This window comes from Pomacea canaliculata, linkage group LG7, assembly GCF_003073045.1.
Source record: "Pomacea canaliculata isolate SZHN2017 linkage group LG7, ASM307304v1, whole genome shotgun sequence".
Lineage (NCBI taxonomy): Eukaryota > Metazoa > Mollusca > Gastropoda > Architaenioglossa > Ampullariidae > Pomacea > Pomacea canaliculata.
This window is the reverse complement of record NC_037596.1, coordinates 21,597,448-21,618,532: the sequence shown is the minus strand read 5'-3', so window position 1 is coordinate 21,618,532 and position 21,085 is coordinate 21,597,448. Positions and strand designations below refer to the sequence as shown.

At 38.7% G+C, this 21,085-nt stretch overlaps 3 protein-coding genes across 3 annotated transcripts; 2 read left to right on the top strand and 1 right to left on the bottom strand.

The window, feature by feature from the left end:
- Positions 1-466: 466 nt before the first annotated feature.
- Positions 467-5,108, top strand: LOC112568976 (perivitellin-2 67 kDa subunit-like). The gene is made up of 9 exons (XM_025246585.1): positions 467-534; positions 730-894; positions 1,924-2,022; positions 2,388-2,573; positions 2,888-3,276; positions 3,538-3,654; positions 3,878-4,094; positions 4,315-4,539; positions 4,642-5,108. The coding sequence occupies exons 2-9, from the start codon at positions 751-753 to the stop codon at positions 4,960-4,962; spliced, it is 1,698 nt and encodes a 565-aa protein (XP_025102370.1). The 5' UTR covers positions 467-534; positions 730-750; the 3' UTR covers positions 4,963-5,108.
- A 3,547-nt stretch (positions 5,109-8,655) lies between these two features.
- On the bottom strand, positions 8,656-11,870 carry LOC112567530 (perivitellin-2 31 kDa subunit-like). The gene is given in 4 exon segments (XM_025244225.1): positions 8,656-9,419; positions 9,422-9,645; positions 11,381-11,416; positions 11,818-11,870. Coding segments are annotated over 4 exon segments (915 nt in total). The 3' UTR covers positions 8,656-8,817.
- A 3,466-nt stretch (positions 11,871-15,336) lies between these two features.
- LOC112568977 (perivitellin-2 67 kDa subunit-like) lies at positions 15,337-19,919 on the top strand. Its single transcript, XM_025246586.1, has 9 exons — positions 15,337-15,403; positions 15,598-15,762; positions 17,004-17,102; positions 17,227-17,412; positions 17,705-18,093; positions 18,353-18,469; positions 18,694-18,910; positions 19,150-19,374; positions 19,481-19,919. The coding sequence occupies exons 2-9, from the start codon at positions 15,619-15,621 to the stop codon at positions 19,799-19,801; spliced, it is 1,698 nt and encodes a 565-aa protein (XP_025102371.1). The 5' UTR covers positions 15,337-15,403; positions 15,598-15,618; the 3' UTR covers positions 19,802-19,919.
- Positions 19,920-21,085: the final 1,166 nt, after the last annotated feature.

Below are 21,085 nucleotides of genomic sequence, written 5' to 3'. Positions count from 1 at the left end.
AATTGTGTTAAAATTTGCCATCTACATTCAATGTTTTGATAGGTCTCGACAAAACAAGAAATAGGTATTCCTTGCTAACAAAGGCACATAAGAAACAAAAGCTGTACAAATATCAAGGAAAATTATTAATCAAGTCATGCTTTGCTACGCACCTAGAGCGCTTTCATGCTCAATTAATTAACTAAACTTTCATGACGAGAAATCATAGCATGCAATTAATTAGTTCCTGCAAGCACCTGTTACATTGGATATGAACACTCGTGTAATGACACGTTTCATATAAAAATGTCAGCAATTGTTCGTTTACAAATAGACAAAATTAATTTTATTCATGTGTTTGTTGTAATTAAATTTAGCCGTAGGGAAGGCGTCGAAAATTGTCTCCGCCTCTTTTTTTTTTAATTGGCTATTGCTCTGTGAAGGGAAGTGGATGTCCTTTTCCGACATGACTCTGAGACTATAAAAGGCTGGGTGAGTGAATGAAGTCTTTGTTGGGTATCAAGTGACCTGTTTTCCTGTATCAACTGTTTCTTGGTGAGTTCTAAAGCGTTTGTGCCGAGTGTCTACCCATGGGTATCTGACTTGTGTTGAAAATGTTGACCATTATGTTAACAGTTTACTGCTCAGTTTATATTTAAAAATTTAAATACGTATTATTTGAAGTTTTGCAGCCATTGCGCTCTCGATGATTGAAGTATTGCTTTTGCAGTAAAAAATTTGTCATTTCAGTCCTGAACCATTGCTGTCAGGATGTCTCAACTGAGATGGTCATTAGTGTCACAGCTACTCGTGCTGATTGTCGTCTGCTGCCTGAGTCACTCTGTGGAAGCTAAAGTTTGTTCAAAGGTTGTCCCGGGGCTGGACAAGCTGAGGTCTGGCGTAGACCTCACCAAGGTAGCGTTCACGAAGCAGATAATACTTTACAATAGAAGGGCACATTTTTGTTAATGTGGAATGGGAGTCATAATTTAGAGTAGGTATAACTGTCTCCAACATGCTACAGATCCAGTTACAAGCAGTGTTTTAACTGTTCTTTGCTATCTTAGGTAATAACAGTTGTGCTTTTAAATAAAATATGACTAGTCTCTGGTTTCAAAATATTGGTAATAACGTATTTTATGCACATAATCCATCATTCACATGTCTGTGACTTATATTGAATTCTTATATTAAATGTGGATTATCAAATAACCATGCATTAGTTTTCGTGTTTCGTTTGTGGGCAGAATTAAATTAGATAAACAATGTTACAATGTCTGTTTCCGTTTTACGCATTTTGTAATACTATAGTTGTTATCTGCATGCTAGCCCACACGTTTTCTGATAAATTAACATGTTCAGAGTGATACACTTTGGTCGACATTTTAATATTTTTTCTGAGTAACCATTCTGTCGACATTGTTGATCATTCAAAGAGTACAGGTTCACGATATAGGACTGCAATTAGTGATGGGTGTTTGCATTTTTCTTTCTTCGAAACGAACGCTCAAGCTACCTGTGTCCTGTGTCTCAACTCGGGAATTCAGCTGCAAGGATCCTTGTTGTACAAATTCTCAATCCTGTATTTGACATGTTCTACAAGCAAGGTTCTGTCTAGTTAAGGAGGATTCTTAAATGAACGTTCATCTTTGAGTTTCCTGTATATAGTTGGCCTAAGCTAGTAACTTACCAATGAGACATAACTTGAGGGTTTCTCTAACCACAGTGGTCCTGCCATGTACAAGTACGGTTGAAGAGCTACCGGAAAGTTAGATGACAAGCAAGGCTCATCACAGCTACGTGTGTAGTCAAATCATAAAATTAGTGTCTACACTGAGATCCTGATTTTTCTTATAAAAAGTGCACTTTTACATTGTTATTTCAATTATAATAATTATTTAATATTTTAGCTTTACTTCAAATATATTTTGTATATGTTCTTAGCTGGACCTTCTTCCTTTGTCAGAATTTGGAGACAACGGATTTAGAAGCGCTGTGGTCGACTACACTTGTGACAGTGGAGAAACGAAGATAGTTGATGGAGTAAGGAAGAAAATTTATACTACCAGCGTAATTAATGTGCGAGAAATATATGTACATCATTACAAGAATTAATTCGCAGAGGCGACATGAAACAAGTTTGATTGTTCATGTTGTAGCATGCTTAAATTTTAAATTTAACATTCGAGCGTTTAAAGAAGTTGGATTGTAATAACCTCAAAACAGTTGATTTTAGCTGTGAACATGAAACTGATTAATTAATACTTGCGTTATGTGCCTAAATAAGTTGTTCCTGAAAAGTTTAACTTAAAAAATCTTTGAGTCTTTTCATCCATATTAACGCTTAGTAATGGATAATTTCCATAGAAAGTATGAAGGGAAGTGACACCATCTTGCTTGTCCTGTAGACAGCGTATGAAGTCCCTGACCAGATGGACAGCGTGACCATTGAGTCGTCAGGGCAACAGAGTTCCAATGCTCAGATAATTAAAAGTGAAAGTCAGATCAAAGACGCGCTTGCTGTCAGTGTCGGGGTCGGTGTGGAGACAGGAAAGGTCGGCTTCTCCGCAAGCTCGTCCTACTCCAAGATGCAGGTAAGAAGTCAAATATGTAAACAGAAACACGTTATTAGCAACACGGTTTTATGAAGGCTAGTATACGTACTTTAAAAATATTTAGCACTTAAGAACTACTCCCTTCCAGAAAATATATTAACAATAACATCACACTTTACAGTTGAGTTTAAGTTTGTTTTGTTTGACGTATATCCTTATAGTGGTAACAAAATACAGACAAGGTGTTAAGGTTTTTCAAATAGCACACACGTAAAAGTGCTCATCTTAATAAATTTCTCTAAAAATGTGAAAAGAGGAATGCAATATATTTGTTGCACACATTTTTTGTGCAGGAGTCCATCACAAAAAGAAACCGCGCGATTACCCAGGTGTCCGCTATGTACAGCACGTGCTCAGGCAGCCTGTCGCCTAATGTTAAACTTGGACAAAGTGCACTGATACAACTTAACAAACTTCCCACAACCTTTGCTGCTGACCCACAAGGTTACTTCGGCTTCATCGACACGTATGGTACTCACTTCTTTAACAAGGGCAAACTTGGAGGGATGTTTGTCTTTACGTCTGAAACAGACATGTCATACTTCCAGAGCAAGACAGATGAACAGGTAGAGGCCAATGTCAAAGCCACGTTTCTCAGCACCCTCTCCGTACAAACGGGAGTCAAAACAGACAAGAGCAAAGAAGTATCTGAATTTGAAGAAGCATCGTCGATTACTTCTAAGTGAGTATCGTGTGAAACAATGAGATAAAGTGATTAGTTTTCTGTTAAAGGTACTTAAAGCAACCGGAGTGAATATGCATAAACAATTTAGAGCTCTCTTACAAGTTTTCAAACGATCTCTGTTTTATTTATTTATTTTGTCACAGTCGATAGGTTTACCAGTCTGTCTGCCTATCACTGTGTCTATAAAAATATGACCATTTTAAAAAAGTGTATAAATACACTCATATGCCTACATTTTGTTGGTGAATTTCTCAACAGATTTTTTGGTGGTCAAACCAATCTGGCTGCGGGTGGTCTGAGTGTGTGGCAGCCGACTATTGCAAAGCTGCCATACTTCATGTCAGGGACACTGAGGACTATCAGCAGTTTGATCACGTGAGTATATTGTTAGTCATTACATCAATTTCTGTCTTCTCGAAAATTACAGGACAACAAGAAAAAGGAAAACAAACCTATGAAATTCATTATGAGAACGAATAATTGTTGCAAGTATTATTGTTATGTAATTCCAAGTACTGTGTACTCCATGCCTAATTCTTTGAATTCTTCAAGTGCCCTCCAGGAGTTTTCACCTAACAATGTGTATTCTACAATGCAGAGACCCTGCCAGGAAAGCAGCTATGGAAACCGCCGTGAAGAACTACTTTCTGCAAGCGAAGGCCGCCGATCTTGACCGAATGACGTACATCCGTTTGAACACCTGGACAGACGGTCAAACAGAATTAAACAATCTTTTGACGCAAACATCAAACCTCAAGAAGAAGACGGTATTTACTGATGCAGACGAAAAGCTGTTACAGTCTATCGAGGATCAAGTGAGTTTTAGGCGAGATTCATTATGTGATTGGTGTGTGATATTGCACTGGGTAGGAAGAAAACCCTCGAAAAGAGATTTACATACATTACTTGAAAAAGAAAGTAGCGAGACTCGAAGTGCATTTAGTTATAAATCAGTTTTAATGTTAGTATGGACTGTGATTTTGTGTCTGTTTCGAGCAAAATGCATTCAACTTTCGCAACTGTAATGTTAAACAGGTGCGCGTTCCAGCATGGTTTTCAGAACGAGGCACCTTCTGCTTTAAATCTATTGCAAATGGGAACATAGATCAGTGCAATGGTCAGGCAGCCAGTAACCTGTGCGCTGAGCCAAACCGTTACACTCAACGGTACTGGGACAAGACCTACCTGGGCGACACCGGGTGCAAGCTGGGCTGGAAGATATCGGCAAGCGAGAGTCCAGACTGGTTTAAGTCTGTCAAGGTGAGGTTTGTTCGCAGTCTTCTTAAGAATAAGATAAATGATAGACTTTACACAACTTAATCGTCTTTTTAAATATTGACCACAATTTCTATGTGACTGCAGGTGAATTTCCGCTGGTATTCAGTGTGGTCTCCGTGTGCCTGTGGGCCTGTGGGCACACCCTTCACCCTTAGCGCCTCTGCCGGTTCCTGGACACAAGACTATCTTGACGTGACCAACCCGAAATTCGGCGAGTGCATGATGCAGTGGAGGATCGAGGTGCCCACCACCGCCCCTGTTTGGGCCAGGAACATCAATTTCTGCGTTGACATCACGTGCAACAATGTGAAAGAATGCGTGCAGGCCAACAGATGGACACAGCCCTACCTTGATGTCTCTGGCAGAGGAGCTTGTGGCATGAGCTGGGGCTTAAAGATAAATTAGTCTTTGGTCTGTCCTACCTAAACAGTATAATGATCTGTAAAGTTGTGCTCTGTCTTGACTGACAAAGACAAGCTATTCGCATCATTGTAGCAATGCGTATCAGTAGTGCAGAGAATAAAAAATCAGTTGTATGTTTAAAAACCAAATGTATCTCTTTGTATTCATTGAATGACTCTATTTATAGAATAGCTAAATGTTGATAAAGAGAAACACGAACATGATACATTTTACTTCATGTGAAGACCTACACAGGTTTTCCTTCGCCTATCTGCTGTCCCTTATCCGCTTTCTAAAATGTTGAGGAACAATGCTAAATCACACAGTCCTGACGATGAAGGTCCACCGATACTTTAGGGTCCTTTATGATTGAGTGAACGGCTTGGGTAGCAACTATTACAAAGATGTTACTTTGTAATAACCATAACAGATTAAACCTTGACTTTCGAAGCCGACGCTTCCTAAGATACACTTCTTTGTTTAAAATTCACAGTCTCTCATTCTTTCTCTTTCTCTCTCTCTCTCTCACACACACACACACACACACACACTCTCACACTAACACATTTCTCTCACAAATACATCCCAACACCCACCTACCAATCCACAAAGTACACACGGAATCTCACACACCGAGATAACGCTTGGCAATCAATGTTACTCACGTGTGTTTTCTGTTTGCACAAAATGGAATGCTGAATTTTAGGAAGCTAGGTAAACTGCACTCTGGTACTCAAGGTCTTGACAACAAACAAAGATTAGGTTTGGTATTTTTCTCTCTTATTCTCTGGCATTTGTGTGTCTATGTGTGTGTGCGCGCGCATGTGGACATGAGGGGTAAAGAACATGGCAGACAGACAAGGGTTAGAACACAAAAGTTGCACTACACATCTGTGTTCGCAAGACATATGAGTTTTTTTAATAGATATTCTAGTCTTCAGTCACAGGTATGACTTTTCTTTGTTAGTTTCTAAAGAACAAGGTTTTGTCTACATTATTTTCTTGTTCTTCTTGAACAGCCATTCGAAACAACCACCTAGAATTAGTTTTAATCACAGGTTGGCAATTCTTAACAAGAGAAAGGTGTCACATCTTTGTCATTGGAGGTGACACAAATCTTGCAAATACACTTTTAAAGAAGATACACATGGGAGATAACTAGCAAAATTAACCAGCCGAAGAAACGCTGCGAACTACCTCCCTTAGATCGAACCTAACAAACATGTCCGCCCAGGTGAGGGTTAAAAGCAGTCGGTACTGTTTTCCCTAAAATGAGAAAAAAGAGAAAAATAAATCATAACCCGCTGACAATAACTAAGAATAACAGCCAATAAAACACAGATGTAAGGAGTAGACATAAAATAAAAGTTAAAGAAAGAAATAAATTGTTAAAGTCTACATGTTCAAAGACATACTAGAGCAAACAATTGAAACATGCATTGTATTTTAAATCATAATGCTTTTGAACAAATAGGTTGCACTTATATATATACTCTTATATATATATTTAATACAAGTCAAGTATAGACTGCAATTACCTTCAAATACTTCCTTTAAAGATTAAATGACTGTTCATATGTTGTAAGGAATCAACTATTTCTGTATTAGGTAACGGTGTAAGCTAAACCTATCTATTCTATATAGCTAGGGAGTCCAGAAACACACAGCACACATTAATTACAATTATGAAACTAATATTTATTACTTTTTAGCTACTTTTATGCTTAGTTTCAGTTCTGATGGAGACATGATCTCGTGTACATCCCGTCAACTTCCTGCTTTGACATCTCTATAACAGTTTTCTTCATCTAAGACGCACAGGTGCAATGTTTTGTTGGTCAATACCGCTAAAACAAGTTTGCTTATGCTATCTGTGAACAGTACTGCAGGAAATAAACAATATAACTGCGGAAATAAAATTGTATTTACAAGAACAACAACAAATAGCGAAATATAGACAGCAATGATAATTTGAAAACTAGACATTGAATAGACAAGAACTACTAACCTGGCACATCAAGGACTACTGCAATGGATCATTTTTTTTCTCTTAGCAATGAAATCTCCAACAGCTGCAGCTGTCAGTGCTGGTGTCATCATCTTGACTGTTATCAGTGGTGGCGCCGTTTCCTGGACACAAGACTATCTCGGTCGGTGGTTCAAATGTGACCTCACCCTACACACTGCCGCCTGAGGTGGATCATACACCAGTGTACAACGATCTTACAAGTAGAAATAGCATCATAGAAGACATCGCTGTGTGCGTAACTGAATGAATGAATACACAAGGGAAGCAACTACTGGGCCCTTTAGGAATTGTTTTACTATAACTTTCTTCCCTCTAACAGCTAAACACAGTCAACCAATCAGGGATTACGTTATATTTGAAAGTAAGCGCAGACTCAGTTGATCAAGCGCCATATTGAAGTCGGTTGCCGTTTACTTAATTCAACATGCGTTCGTACTCCAAAAACTGTGAAGAAGAAGAAATATTTAAATTTTGATGTATATCGGTTTGCTTGATACTTTATGAGGGCTTCTGCTAAGGCTAAATTCTTTGGGGTCCCAGGGACCCCTTCTTAAAATTTTTAAGGGGTCCCTGTTCTTTGCCTAAATTTGAAGGGGACCCCATTGAGGAAAATTGAAGGGGTCCTCCGAACTTTTAATGCGTACTGAACGCTATTTTTTGCGTAAGCAGAAGCCCTGCTTTGTGTTTGTATATACTGTGTAAATAATATTTTTCTTAATTTCTAACACTTTATCAACTTCCTGATTTATGAAATTTTTGGGCATACAGTTACAAGTTTTTAATTGATTTTTACTTCTAGAAAAACATGTGCATTTTCCTGAGATTCGATTTCTACAAAACGTATTGATTTCGGTTTTCTGACTGATCTTTCTTCTTTTTTGGAAGTATAAAAATCAACATACATCTACATTAGGAACCTTTCATTGAACCTACGTGTGCTAGTAACAAAACATACATCTCCTATGATTTGTTTCAGCGAGTTAACCCATTCCTTTAGCTCACTGGTCTGGAGGATGCAAGCTATACGTCTTTAAACTAACACGTGAACGTAGGCTTATATTATGAATATAATTACTTCTCTAAAGACTATACAGCACTATCCAGACCTGCTCTCTAAACATAGTAAAAGTTAAAAGAAACGTCTTCAAATTAATCATCTGTTGGACCTTCTCAGTTTAATGTTCTCCTTCGAGGAATTTAGTCTTCTTCAAGTTTATGTCATTGTCTTCTCTATCAAAAATAGCAATATACTGTGCAGACATTAACCGCATTCATTTAGCTTACAAACTGTACTCTAAGCTGGAAAATAATGAATGTTACCACAAACATCTCTGCTATTCGATAGTAAAAAAAAAAAATCTTTTTTCTTAAATTTCTTTCAACGATTACTCGGATATCAAGGCTATTTGCGTGCGAAGCTCATGCCTCACACAAAGGCAGGGTAATAAAGGGTTTAAAACATTAAACTCAACTTTTTTATCCCCAATTTTAGGCTTCCCTATCGTTAAACAGTAAGCTTTCATAGTTTCTTTTGTCTGAGCACTGGATTCAGGGTCTACATCACGATCAAGATATATAACACTCTCTTTGCAGACCAATAATGATATAAATATATATATACATATGCATTACATTGTCAAAGTAAAAAAAGACAAAACACATTGCGGATTAACAGATTTTATTTAGCATTTCATAGGTTCTGAATCAAATAGCTTTACAATAAACATTGCCATTGACATTCCTTGCAACTACTGAACGAGATGGTTTCAGAGGTTTTTAAGTCAGAGAAAGTTCGTTTCTACTTGTGACTCTCAGGTTTGTCACGAGTTCTACAGGTTGATGAAGTACAAGTCACCAGCAGTGTCGACGGCCCAGGCGACGGTCCCATAGGTGTCCACCCGAGTCATGCTTTTTAACATGCTGGACCAGCCAGTGCCCTGTGGCAAGCTGCACGTGATGCCTGTGCGCTGCACCAGTTCCCCGTTAGAACGGACGGCCAGCACCACCCCGCTGCCGGATGAGACATGCTGGAACGGACTCGAGTCCACCAAGATCCACGCTCCTCCCTCGGTGTCAGGGTTGCCGTAGGTTCCAGTTTTATATTTCAACTGGCTGGTGGTGAGCCAGGCGCCAGCGCCACCAGTGGTAATACTTTCGGTCCAGCTATCATAACTGTAACACCAGTTGGTTACGCGGCTAGCCCACCAGCATGATCGCCATGTTAGAGTCTGAACTTTGTTGTCGGTATCGATACGAACAGAGAATCGGGCGTCTTGTCTCAGAGACATGCCAATGTATATCGTCCACCACTCCCAGCTGTACGGGGAAGCCCCAAGAGGGTTGGCTTTACTGATGCCTTCAATACGAAACATTTCTGTTCGACTAGGATTAATAAAGGCTACTGTATCCCTACCTACATCAACCTGATTTACCCGTCTACCTTAAACTGCCATCCAGAGCCCATGTTGGGGTTGTCGCCGTAGGTTCCTGTGCGGTAGAAGAGCTTGTTTGCACGGTTGACAGCCCACACGCCAGCCGGTCCAATAGACACATAACTGTAGGGCCAGTTCTCGTCCCTCGGAAGTTTCACGGAGGTGAAGGCTTGGCACTCGATCAGCGCAAAAACAACTAGAAGAAAAGCCACTGTAGAAGCGTGTCTGCACGAAAATACAAAAAGACCAGAGATTTTTATGAAACAGAGTTATCTGTGTACTGTACTGTAAATAAACGACCGATTACATTGGTCAACACTGATGTTATTACTGAGTTCAAAAGGTCATAATCTGTAGAATGTTGTTGTGCTGAACACGACTATGACTATGAACAGTTTTTTTTGGCCCTCGGTTCGAAGATGTTTGATATCGTTCATTGTTTATTTGTTACCTTAAAATATGAATCCAGTAGGACTTTAACAACATCCTAAATAAGTCTGGAATGATGTCATGCTGCTTTACATTGCTTAATTACGTCATGCACACGTCATCCAGAGTTTATTGCGTCATTTTCTGATGCAATGCAGGACTGTCAGGCTGCTGCTGCAGTAAGCAGACGTTAGCAGTGTACTATTTATAGCCTCGTTAGAAAGGTTGAGCATTTAAATTATTTCTGACTTCATGGGACACAGTTTAGCTACTGTTACATAAAACTGTTATTATTTTAATCCGTTTAGGTACAAGACACAACATAACTTCTCAAAAGTGCGTTAATACCGCGTGCAATGTTTGCTGTATTTGTGGGAAAGAGACATTTGCCAACCTGAAGCATGGAATCACTTCTCAAGTGAAGAAAGCACATTATCTTTACTTCGGATGCGAGATTGGCGACCAAGACAAACTTTGTGCCCGGAATACATGTATATGGTGTGCTACACGTGCAAGACCATCAATGCCGTTTGCAGTACCCATGGTGTGGAGAGAACCAAGCAATAACACAAATGACTGTTGCATGGTTTCTATTTTTCCTGGGCCAAATAGTCGAGAATAGTCTAGCCCAACATTCCGCCTACATCGAGACTTCCTGTTCTACAACCTCCAGTAAAAGTTTGCAATGATTTACACTGTGGTCAGGGCTTCTGCTTACGCAAAAAATTGCATACAGTACGCATTAAAAGTGAGGAGGACCCCTTCGATTTTCGTCAATGGGGTCCCCTTCAAATTTGGGCGAAGAACAGGGACCACTTAAAAATCTGAAGAAGGGGTCCCTGTGACCCCAAAGAATTTAGCCTTAGCAGAAGCCCTGGTGGTGCATAATCATCCCCACACAGAATAACACGGGAAGAACTAAATGACCTGCTTCGTAATCTGGACTTATTCAAGAAAAAGGCTAAATTCTTTGGGGTCCCAGGGACCCCTTCTTCAGATTTTTAAGGGGTCCCTGTTCTTCGCCCAAATTTGAATGGGACCCCATTGACAAAAATTGAAGGGGTCCTCCGAACTTTTGATGCGTACTGTATGCAATTTTTTGCGTAAGCAGAAGCCCTGTTATATAAATAAAAATAATCGTCGCACTTATTAGGAATGTTTTATGAATCATCAATTTTATTTTAATCAAACGAGCTTGAAACCATTTCTTGAAAAAAAAGTGAAAAAAGTAATTTCCGTCCAAGCTAAAAAATATCAAACTCTGCACCTTACTGAGCGAGCAAAGTATTTTGAAAAGTCTACTGAATGTTGTTTAGAAGACATTGGTATAGTGAAATATAAAATAGGTTGCTACACTTTAATAAATTCCGGATGTCTGTGTCTAATGCTCAAGTTTTGAGCTCTTTCGGCATTATTGGTAATATATTAGTACATGCTGTCATTTTAAGGAAACTTTCTTTCAAGCTCTTTACCATTGACAAGGAATTATCATTATTCATTAAAAAGAAAATCCTGTGTGAAAAATAAATACCTTTCCATGATGAAGTGTACTTTCTTCACCAGAGAACTGCAACAGTCAGAAGACGAAAGGATAAACTGTTTATTCGCAGTTAAAAATGTCTTGTACAAATAAATCTCAATAAAATCTTTAAAGTTTGATAAGAATTCAATCCGAAAGTCGATTCGTATCTGGAGCTACTTTTGTGTTGTAGCTTAGTCTTGTATGCTGTTCAACCCTAGAGGTAGGATATTGAATAAATACTGTTGGCAGTGTATACTAACAAACACAAGAAAACGTGAAAAGTAATTAAAGTTAAGGTTACATAAATTATAAATAACTTTTTTGATATTTCTGCTGATATCTTTTTTCCCCATAGACACAAACTGCAAGTATAGATCCGATGAACTTTCTCAGAATTAAATTACGAATGAGAAACTCTCCCAAAATGAAGAGATACAAATTGTTACCTTGAAATGTTCAGATAGTTTTCGGTCCTTCCTTCTGGTGTCGCAAGCTTCATGTCCACTTTTATATACTTGATGAAGGTACCCGTGAGGAGGCCGCACGCCAGTCAAAATGACGGACATGGAATAGCGACAGTTGGCGCAAATCAAATGCAGAAATTTAATGAAGGTAGGCTCAGGTGATCCAAATGGTGCACTTGTCAGCAGTTATTCATTCAGTCCTTTTAATTTGTACCAACTTCCGCCAATCCCTAGCTTGACGTCCTTTTGTGTAACATTACAAAGTGAATAATTCATCTGTCGAGGCTGGCAGCTGCCGTTTCTCTTGCCCAGGCTGGTTTGGAGTTTGGAAACATATGTCAAATAGTGGAAAGAAGAGTAGATTGGAATCACACACACACACACATGTACGTGCAAACGATTAACGAATTTTTTTATTCGCTAACAGAATGAAATTTCAGGGAACTTCAGAGGTTTTCCATCAGTGATTTTTTTAAGATGGTCGTCAGCTCAAAAAGTAGGAGAAGTTAATTCCTTTGCAAAGCCCTCACAGAACTTTAACACACTGTGTAGCCAATCACAATTAAGGCCATCTTAACATCCTGCAGTCACACCAGATGCTATTCCTTCTAATTAGAGTACGAAATGATTAAAAAGTATCTCTATGACTTTGTACAACAAACAAACTGGAATGATGTTAGCGTGACTGCATGTTATTCCTTGAAGAATAATTATACTGGGGATGATGATGAGGATGATGATGATGATGATGATGTGAGGGCATCTACACTGACGGCAACATTTTACATCTGTTGATTAGTCTCTTGAACTAAAGCTTTTCATTTTGGTAAAAATAAAAAAAACTATCAAAAAATTTGTGAACAGTTCTTCGTTCACATCCTCCTCACTATTCGAACCGAAGTATAAGCGTATGGTCACGTGTGATCAGATACTCTACATCGTGCCGCACCAATGATTTTGCTCATTTGTCGAACAAGGCAGCCCGCTGTGATGCCACCTGCCGTGGCTGTCAGGAGCTTGAAAGTCTGTGGGGTGTAAAAAAGTGGACATAAATACAAGAATGGCACACAGATGACATCTATGTTTGTGTAGTCAATAAAAGCGTGTAACAAATAAAAAAGTAAAAGACTCACTGCACAGACACACATATTCTCTCTCTCTCTTCCAATCACAGATCAAACACACAAGCAGGCTAATACAAATGACAGAGAGGCGTTAGTACTCCAACAGATACAGAGACATGCAGGTATATACAATACAATATAATACAATATGTACAATACAATATAATACAATACAATACAATATAATACAATATGTATAATACAATACAATACAATTTTATTAATTGCCAGAGGCAATTCAAAACAGCGCTCTTATTAGCAATAATATACATATACTTGCTATAAAAGATAATATAAATGTACATGAAATAGTGTCTCTTTCAGACACACACATTCTCTCTCTCCACTCCACCCCCACTCCCAACACACACACCTCTAACAATAGATACAGTTGGTGACCTCAGCCCACCTCAGCCTAGTACCAGATGACGGCCAGTAGAGTTTATCAAGTGAATGGCAATGAAGTCAATGAGTTGCGATGACGATTGGTTTTGCAGACAGACATCGCGTGCCTACAGCCAGACTACAAGATTGAAAACTCACATCATCACACATAATCAGAAATACCAATGTCAAAAACAGAAAAAAATCAGCGAAGAGAAGCCTGGCATGAGCTCTGGGTTTCTCCAGATGTTTGTACTTAGTTTTTCAGTATAAACATCTTAGCATCATTGACACCTTGTCCAGCTCTGTGGACAAACTGTAGCCGGTCAAGATGTGGACAAGCAGCAGTCATAACATAGCTCCTTGAATTTTCTCAAGTGATTTCATGATGATTGACGCAGGAGATACATAGATATAGCTAAATAAATACACAGCGTTTAATGCGTTTAGCGTATTGTTTTATACTCTTCGACCTTTTGTGAGATCATCTGGATAATAATAATAACAACATAATTTACACAACGCAAATTCTTGCTAAAAGAGGAGCACGCCTTCAGGGGTTGATACAAAATGTAAGTTAAGCTCTTTGACATTTAGACGGGCAACCACGTCAATGAGTACAGCAATAAAGAAGCAATGACAACAGATATAGATGATAGTGAGCTAGTTAAGTTTTCATTAGACTTGTCCTTAAAAGCTAATGAGCGACGGGGCTTGTGTTTTGACCTGTACAGGTTATGGCCTTGCCAGCTAGGACTGTCTGGCCATAGCCTTGGCTTGTTCCTTCTTCCTTCCGGTACCTGAAGCTCTAGCTGCGCACGGCTTTCTTTCTTTCTGCACAAGCCTCTTTCTGGAGTTCCTGTATTAAAGATCACTCTGAATGCTGCTGTTTTTCCTTGAGAAAAAGCTACTTACATACCTTAACATAGTGTACCGCGAAGCCGCTGGCGTAGTTCTCCACAAGTAGGGTAGCAACCACAAATACATCACAACAGTAAATAAATGACTATGTAAGAGAAAAAAAAAACCCTACTGGTACATTAAGGGATTGGTCTTTATGGAAAAGTCAATCAGTCATGTATTTTGTTATGTTTTAAAAGGCGAAGATTTTGTTGATCAAGCGCCATGTTTGATTGGGTTGCGGTTTCTGAATTGGACATGGATATGTAATCCAATAACCTAAAATGGCAAGAAAATAGTAATAATTAAATTCTAATAGTTATTCTAATAAAATATTGTTTGTTGGTTTATATCTTTTAAATAATTTGATTGTTGATTTTCTCCTACTGTGACCTATTAAAAAACTTTCCTTAATTTAAATATTCTCCTCATATCATGGCTTTTGTGTTATTGTAGTAGGTCTTATATAAAGTTTTAGGTCTTTTATAATTTAGTATGTGTCTACGTTGCATTAAAATGCTATTTGTCTGAAAAAGTGTCATCTACATTCTACGTTTTGATGTCTCGACAAAATTAGAAATATGGATTCTGTGGTAACAATAGCACAAAAGAAACAAAACTGTTCGAAATCACATAATTGTGATATCTACAGTCTGTGTTTTGATAGGTCTCGACAAGGCTAGAAATAGGTATTCCGTGCTAACAAAGGAACACAAGTAACAAAACTGCACAACTAGCACTGAAAGCTTTTAATCAAGTCAAGCTTTGTTACACAGCTACAGCGCTTTCATGCGCCATTGATTAACTAAACCTTTCTGTCGAGTAATTATAACATGCAATTAATTAGTTCCTGCAAGCACCTGTTACATTATGTATGAACACTCATGTAATTACACGTTTCAAAGAGAAATGTCAGCATATGTTCGTTTACGAATAGACAAAATGAATTCTAATAATGTATTTGTTGTACTCTATTAAATTTAGCAGTAGGGAAGGCGTCGAAAGTTGTCTCCGCCTCTTTTTTTTGATTGGCTATTGCTCTGTGGAGGGAAGTGGATGTCCTTTTCCGACATGACTCTGAGACTATAAAAGGCTGGGTGAGTGAAAGAAGTCTTTGTTGGGTATCAAGTGACCTGTTTTCCTGCATCAACTGTTTCTGGGTGAGTTCTAAAGCGGTTGTGCCGAGTGTCTACCCATGGGTATCTGACTTGTGTTGAAAATGTTGACCATTATGTTAACAGTTTACTGATCAGTTTAGGGCTAAAATTTAAATACGCATCAATTGAGGCTTTGAAGCCATTGCCCTGAAGATGTTTGAAGTATTGCTTTTGCAGTCAATCCTTTGTCATTCCAGCCCTGCACCATTTCTGTCAGGATGTCTCAACTGAGATGGTCATTAGTGTCACAGCTACTCGTGCTGATTGTCGTCTGCTGCCTGAGTCACTCAGTGGAAGCTAAAGTTTGTTCAAAGGTTGTCCCGGGGCTGGACAAGCTGAGATCAGGCGTAGACCTTACCAAGGTAGCTTTCAGGAAGCAGATAATACTTTACAATAGAAGGGCACATTTTTGTTGATGAAGAATGGGAGTCATTTTTTAGAGGAGGTATAACTGTCTCCAATATGCAAGCGATCAAGTTACAAGCAGAGTTATTTCCCTAACTGTTCTTTGTTATCTTAGGCAATAACAGTTATTCTTTTAAATAAAATCCCACTAGTCTCTGGTTTCAGAATATTAGGGATAACATACTTTATGCACATTATCGGCTACTTCCATGTCTGTGACTTAAATTGAATACGTATATGTAATGGGGATTATCAAATTACCATTCATTTGTTTTTTTCTTCGTTTCGGGGGAAAATTTAATTAAATATACAATGTTAAAATGTCTGTTTCCGCTTTACGCATTTTGTAATATTATAGTTACTATCTACATGCTAGCCCACACGTTTTGAGATAAATTAGCATGTTCAGAATGATACATTTGAACTCACATTTGAATAATATTTTCTTTGAGTAATCATTTTGTCGAATTTGTTGATTATTCAAAGAGAACAGGTTCGCGACAATGAACTGCCATTCCTGTTAGATTTTTTTCTTCGAAACGAACGTCCAAGTGACCTGTGTCCTTTCGTATCATCAACACGGGAATTCAGCTACAAGGATCAATTTGATATTAATTTTTAATCCTGGATTTGACATGTGCTACAAGGAATGTTCTTTCTAGTTAAGGACGGTTATTGAATGCACGTTCATCTCTGAGTTTCCTGTACTATGGTCAGCCCAAGCTAGTAACTTACCAATAAGACATCACTTGAGGATTTCTCTAAACATAAGAGTTGCTGCCATCGATAAATACAGCAAAAGAAGCGTTAATGATGCCGAAGAGCTACCGGAAACAAAGATGACAATCAAGACTCCTCCCAGCTACGTGTGTAGTCTAATCAGACTATTGTGTCTATACTGGAATCCTGATTTTTCTTATAAAAATGTGCTTTTTTACATTTATATTTCAATCATAATATTAATTTAATGTTTTAGCTTACTCTTGACATTTTGAAACTTTTATTAAATCATTTAATGGTTTAGTTTACCCTAGTTAGTTTTAAACTTTATGTATTTTAAACCATACGTACCTCTTAAATGTTGCAGGCCCGGAAATGACAACATAACGGGGTGGATACCCTTATGTATGGGCTTGAATATACAAGCAAACATTATACCAGGAAGCGTACTTCAAATATATTTTGTATATGTTCTTAGCTGGACCTTCTTCCTTTGTCAGAATTTGGAGACAACGGATTTAGAAGTGCTGTGGTCGACTACACTTGTGACAGTGGAGAAACGAAGATAGTTGATGGAGTAAGTTAAATACTTTCAGAACAGCAAATTTTGAGTCTTTTAATCATTATTAACCTTGATAATTTCCAAAGAAAGTATGAAGGGAGTGAAACCATCTTGCTGTGCTGCTTCTTCTGTCCTGTAGGAAACGTATGAAGTCCCTGACCAGATGGACAGCGTGACCATTGAGTCGTCAGGGCAACAGAGTTCCAATGCTCAGATAATTAAAAGTGAAAGTCAGATCAAAGACGCGCTTGCTGTCAGTGTCGGGGTCGGTGTGGAGACAGGAAAGGTCGGCTTCTCCGCAAGCTCGTCGTACGCCAAGATGCAGGTCAGAAGTCAAATAGTTTACCAGAAAAACGTTATTAGCAACACGGTTTTCTGTAGGCTATTATACGTACTTTAAAAATATGTAACATGTAAGAACTACTATCAGAAAATAAATTAACAATAACATCACACTTTACAGTTGAGCACAGTTGTTTGTTTGACGTATATCCTCATAGTGGTAACCAAATACAGACAAGGTGTTTTACACGTAAAAGTACTGAACTTAATAATTTCCTGTAACAATTTGAAAAGAGGAATGGAATATATTTGCTGCGTCCATATTCTTTGTGCAGGAGTCCATCACAAAAAGAAACCGTGCGGTTACCCAGGTGTCCGCTATGTACAGCACGTGCTCAGGCAGCCTGTCGCCTAATGTTAAACTTGGACAAAGTGCACTGACACAACTTAACAAACTTCCCACAACCTTTGCTGCTAATCCCTCAGGTTACTTCGACTTCATCAGCACGTATGGCACTCACTTCTTTAATAAGGGCAGACTAGGAGGGATGTTTGTCTTTAGGTCTGAAACAGACATGTCATACTTCCAGAGCAAGACTGATGAACAGGTAGAGGCCAATGTCAAAGCCACGTTTGTCAGCGTCCTCTCCGTACAAACGGGAGTCAAAACAGACAAGAGCAAAGAAGTGTCTGAATTTGAAGAAGCATCGTCGATTACTTCTAAGTGAGTATCTTGTGAAACAATGAGAAAAATAAATATTAGTTCTCTATTAGTTGTATTTAAATATACAGGAGTATATACATTATCAGTTTAGAGATCTTTTACACTTTTTCAATGCATCTCTTTTCTTTTTTTTATCACAGCCGATAGGTTTGCCAGTCTGTCTGTCTATCACAGTGTCTATACGGAATATAATCGTTTTAGAAAATGTGTATAAATATACACTCATATGTCTACATTTTGTTGGTGAATTTCTTAACAGATTTTATGGTGGTAAAACCAATCTGGCTGCGGGTGGTCTGAGTGCGTGGCAGCCGACTGTAGCCAAGGTGCCATACTTCATGTCAGGGACACTGAGGACTATCAGCAGTTTGATCACGTGAGTATATTGTTAGTCAGTACATGGATTTCTGTCTTCTCGAAAATTACAGGACAAAAATAAAAAGGAAAACAAATCTACGAAAATTCATTATAACAACGAAGAATTTTGCAAGTATTATTGTCATGTACTTCCAAATAATGTTTACTCCATACATTATTCTTTGAATCCTTCACGAGCCCTCTAGTATGTATTCACCAAACAATGTGCATTCTACAATACAGAGACCCTGCTAGGAAAGCAGCTATGGAACTCGCCGTGAAGAACTACTTTCTGCAAGCGAAGGCCGCCGATCTTGACCGAATGACGTACATCCGTTTGAACTCCTGGACAGACGGTCAAACAGAATTAAACAATCTATTGACGCAAACGACAAACCTCAAAAAGAAGACTGTATTCACTGATGCAGATGAAAAGCTGTTACAGTCCATCGAGGATCAAGTGAGTTTTAGGCGAGATTCATTATGTGAGGGGTTTGTGGGTGTGTGTGTGTGTGTGATATTGCGATTGGTAGGAACAAAACCCTCGAAAAGAGATTTACATACATTACTGGAAAAAGGAAGTAGCGAGACTAGAAGTGCATTTAGTTATAATTCAGTTTTAATATTAATATGTCCTGTGATTTTATGTCTCTTTTGAGCAAAAGGCATTCAACTTTCGCAACTAAACTGTTAAAACAGGTTCGCGTTCCGGAATGGTTTTCAGAACGAGGCACCTTCTGCTTCAAATCTCTTGCAGCGGGATCTCCAGATCAGTGCAATGGTCAGGCAGCCAGTAACCTGTGCGCTGAGCCAAACCGTTACACCCAACGGTACTGGGACAAGACCTACCTGGGCGACACCGGGTGCAAGCTGGGCTGGAAGATATCGGCAAGCGAGAGTCCAGACTGGTTCAAGTCTGTCAAGGTCAGGTTTATTAGCAGTCTTCCTAAGAATAAGATAAATGATAGAAAGACTCTACACATTTAATAATCTTTTTAAAAAATTAACCACAATTTCTCTGTGATTGCAGGTGAATTTCCGCTGGTATTCTGTGTGGTCTCCGTGTGCCTGTGGGCCTGTGGGCACACCCTTTACCCTCAGCGCCTCTGCTGGTTCCTGGACACAAGACTATCTTGACGTGACCAACTCAAAGTACGGCGAGTGCATGATGCAGTGGAGGATCGAGGTGCCCCAAACCGCCCCTGTCTGGGCCAGGAACATCAATTTCTGCGTTGACATCACGTGCAACAATGTGAAAGAATGCGTGCAGGCCAACAGATGGACACAACCCTACCTTGATGTCTCTGACAGAGGAGCTTGTGGCATGAGCTGGGGCTTAAAGATAAATTAAGTCTTTCGATGATCTGTAAAGTTGTGCTTCGTCTTGACTAACAAAGACGAGCTATTAGCATCACTGTACCATTGCATGTCCCTAGATGCAGAAAATAAAAAAATCCCTTGTCTGTTTAGAGAGTGGGTGTCTCTTTTTTGTTTCTTCATTCATAGAATACCTCAAAGCTCATAAACACAAAGATGACGATACATTATACTTCATGTGAACAAAGACAAAATTCTGCCTTTCCTTCGTCTAGTTGGTGTCCCTCACTCGCTTCTCATGAAGGTTGGTCTCAGAGATAAATCATGAAGTACTGACGATGAAATTTGTCCGATAACTTTGGGATGAATAAGGAAACTAATGACTAAAAAAGCTGCTATGAGTCACGACGCTGAATGTGTTACTTTGTAATAAAGAATAAAAAAAAACAGGTTTTAAAACTTTACTTGCGAAGCTGACCACCATGCCGCTTGATCAAGTTTAGTTGATCTTGAAACATAACAAAATTTCTGGTTGGTTGACTTTTACCTGGAGTTGAAGGGAAGTAATCCCTAGGTGAACAATTCCTAAAGGTTCTAATGTTTTCTCCCATATGTACTCATTCATTTAGGAACAGAATTACAACCTCAGACTCGACTGGTGGCTACATAGCTGTGTGCGGCGCGGTTACTGGCATTAGGATGCTGCTGTTACTAATAAAATAATTAAATCATTAACATTGTAATGCACTGCTGTAGTTGTAGTCATCTACCAAAATAAAGAAAGATATAATGGCAAAATATCTCTTATGTCAAGTGAGACTAGTGAATCCCAATATTTGAGACTGTCAGTATTTTGGTTCAATCTGCTTATTGTTGTTGGTCATAAGGTTTTATTTGTTTCCGTTGATTTCTATACCATACACTGATGATGCTTTTTCAATCCACACGAGCAACTTGTTCTTGTTCTTTACGTGTTAATTCTTCTACTTCAGAGGCTTTGATAATTCTGTGCTGTTAAATAAAACCCCATCCTGACAGGAAATATTAAATATCAATACATACTTCAACATTCAAGTTAAGAGTTTGTCTCCACCCCAGCATTCCATCGAAAGAGTTTTCAAGTTCTAGTATGATCAATTGTGACTTGTTTTGATAAACAACACAACAGCTAGTGGCTTGTAAGAGCTATTTTATTTTTGAATCTGTAAGAAATACAGCTTTCTTGTAGTTTATATTCAAGCATTCCTGCTCTTCAGGGGAGGAGAAGGAATTACCTAGGAGGAGGAATTACCAAGAGACGAATTACATAGGAGGAAGG

Coding starts and splice junctions, on each gene's coding strand:
- LOC112568976 (XM_025246585.1), top strand. CDS start 751: ATGTCTCAACTGAGATGGTCATTAGTGTCACAGCTACTCGTGCTGATT. Junction 3,277..3,537: donor GCATCGTCGATTACTTCTAA/GTGAGTATCGTG, acceptor ATTTCTCAACAG/ATTTTTTGGTGGTCAAACCA. Junction 3,655..3,877: donor ACTATCAGCAGTTTGATCAC/GTGAGTATATTG, acceptor TCTACAATGCAG/AGACCCTGCCAGGAAAGCAG.
- LOC112568977 (XM_025246586.1), top strand. CDS start 15,619: ATGTCTCAACTGAGATGGTCATTAGTGTCACAGCTACTCGTGCTGATT. Junction 17,103..17,226: donor AAACGAAGATAGTTGATGGA/GTAAGTTAAATA, acceptor TCTGTCCTGTAG/GAAACGTATGAAGTCCCTGA. Junction 18,094..18,352: donor GCATCGTCGATTACTTCTAA/GTGAGTATCTTG, acceptor ATTTCTTAACAG/ATTTTATGGTGGTAAAACCA.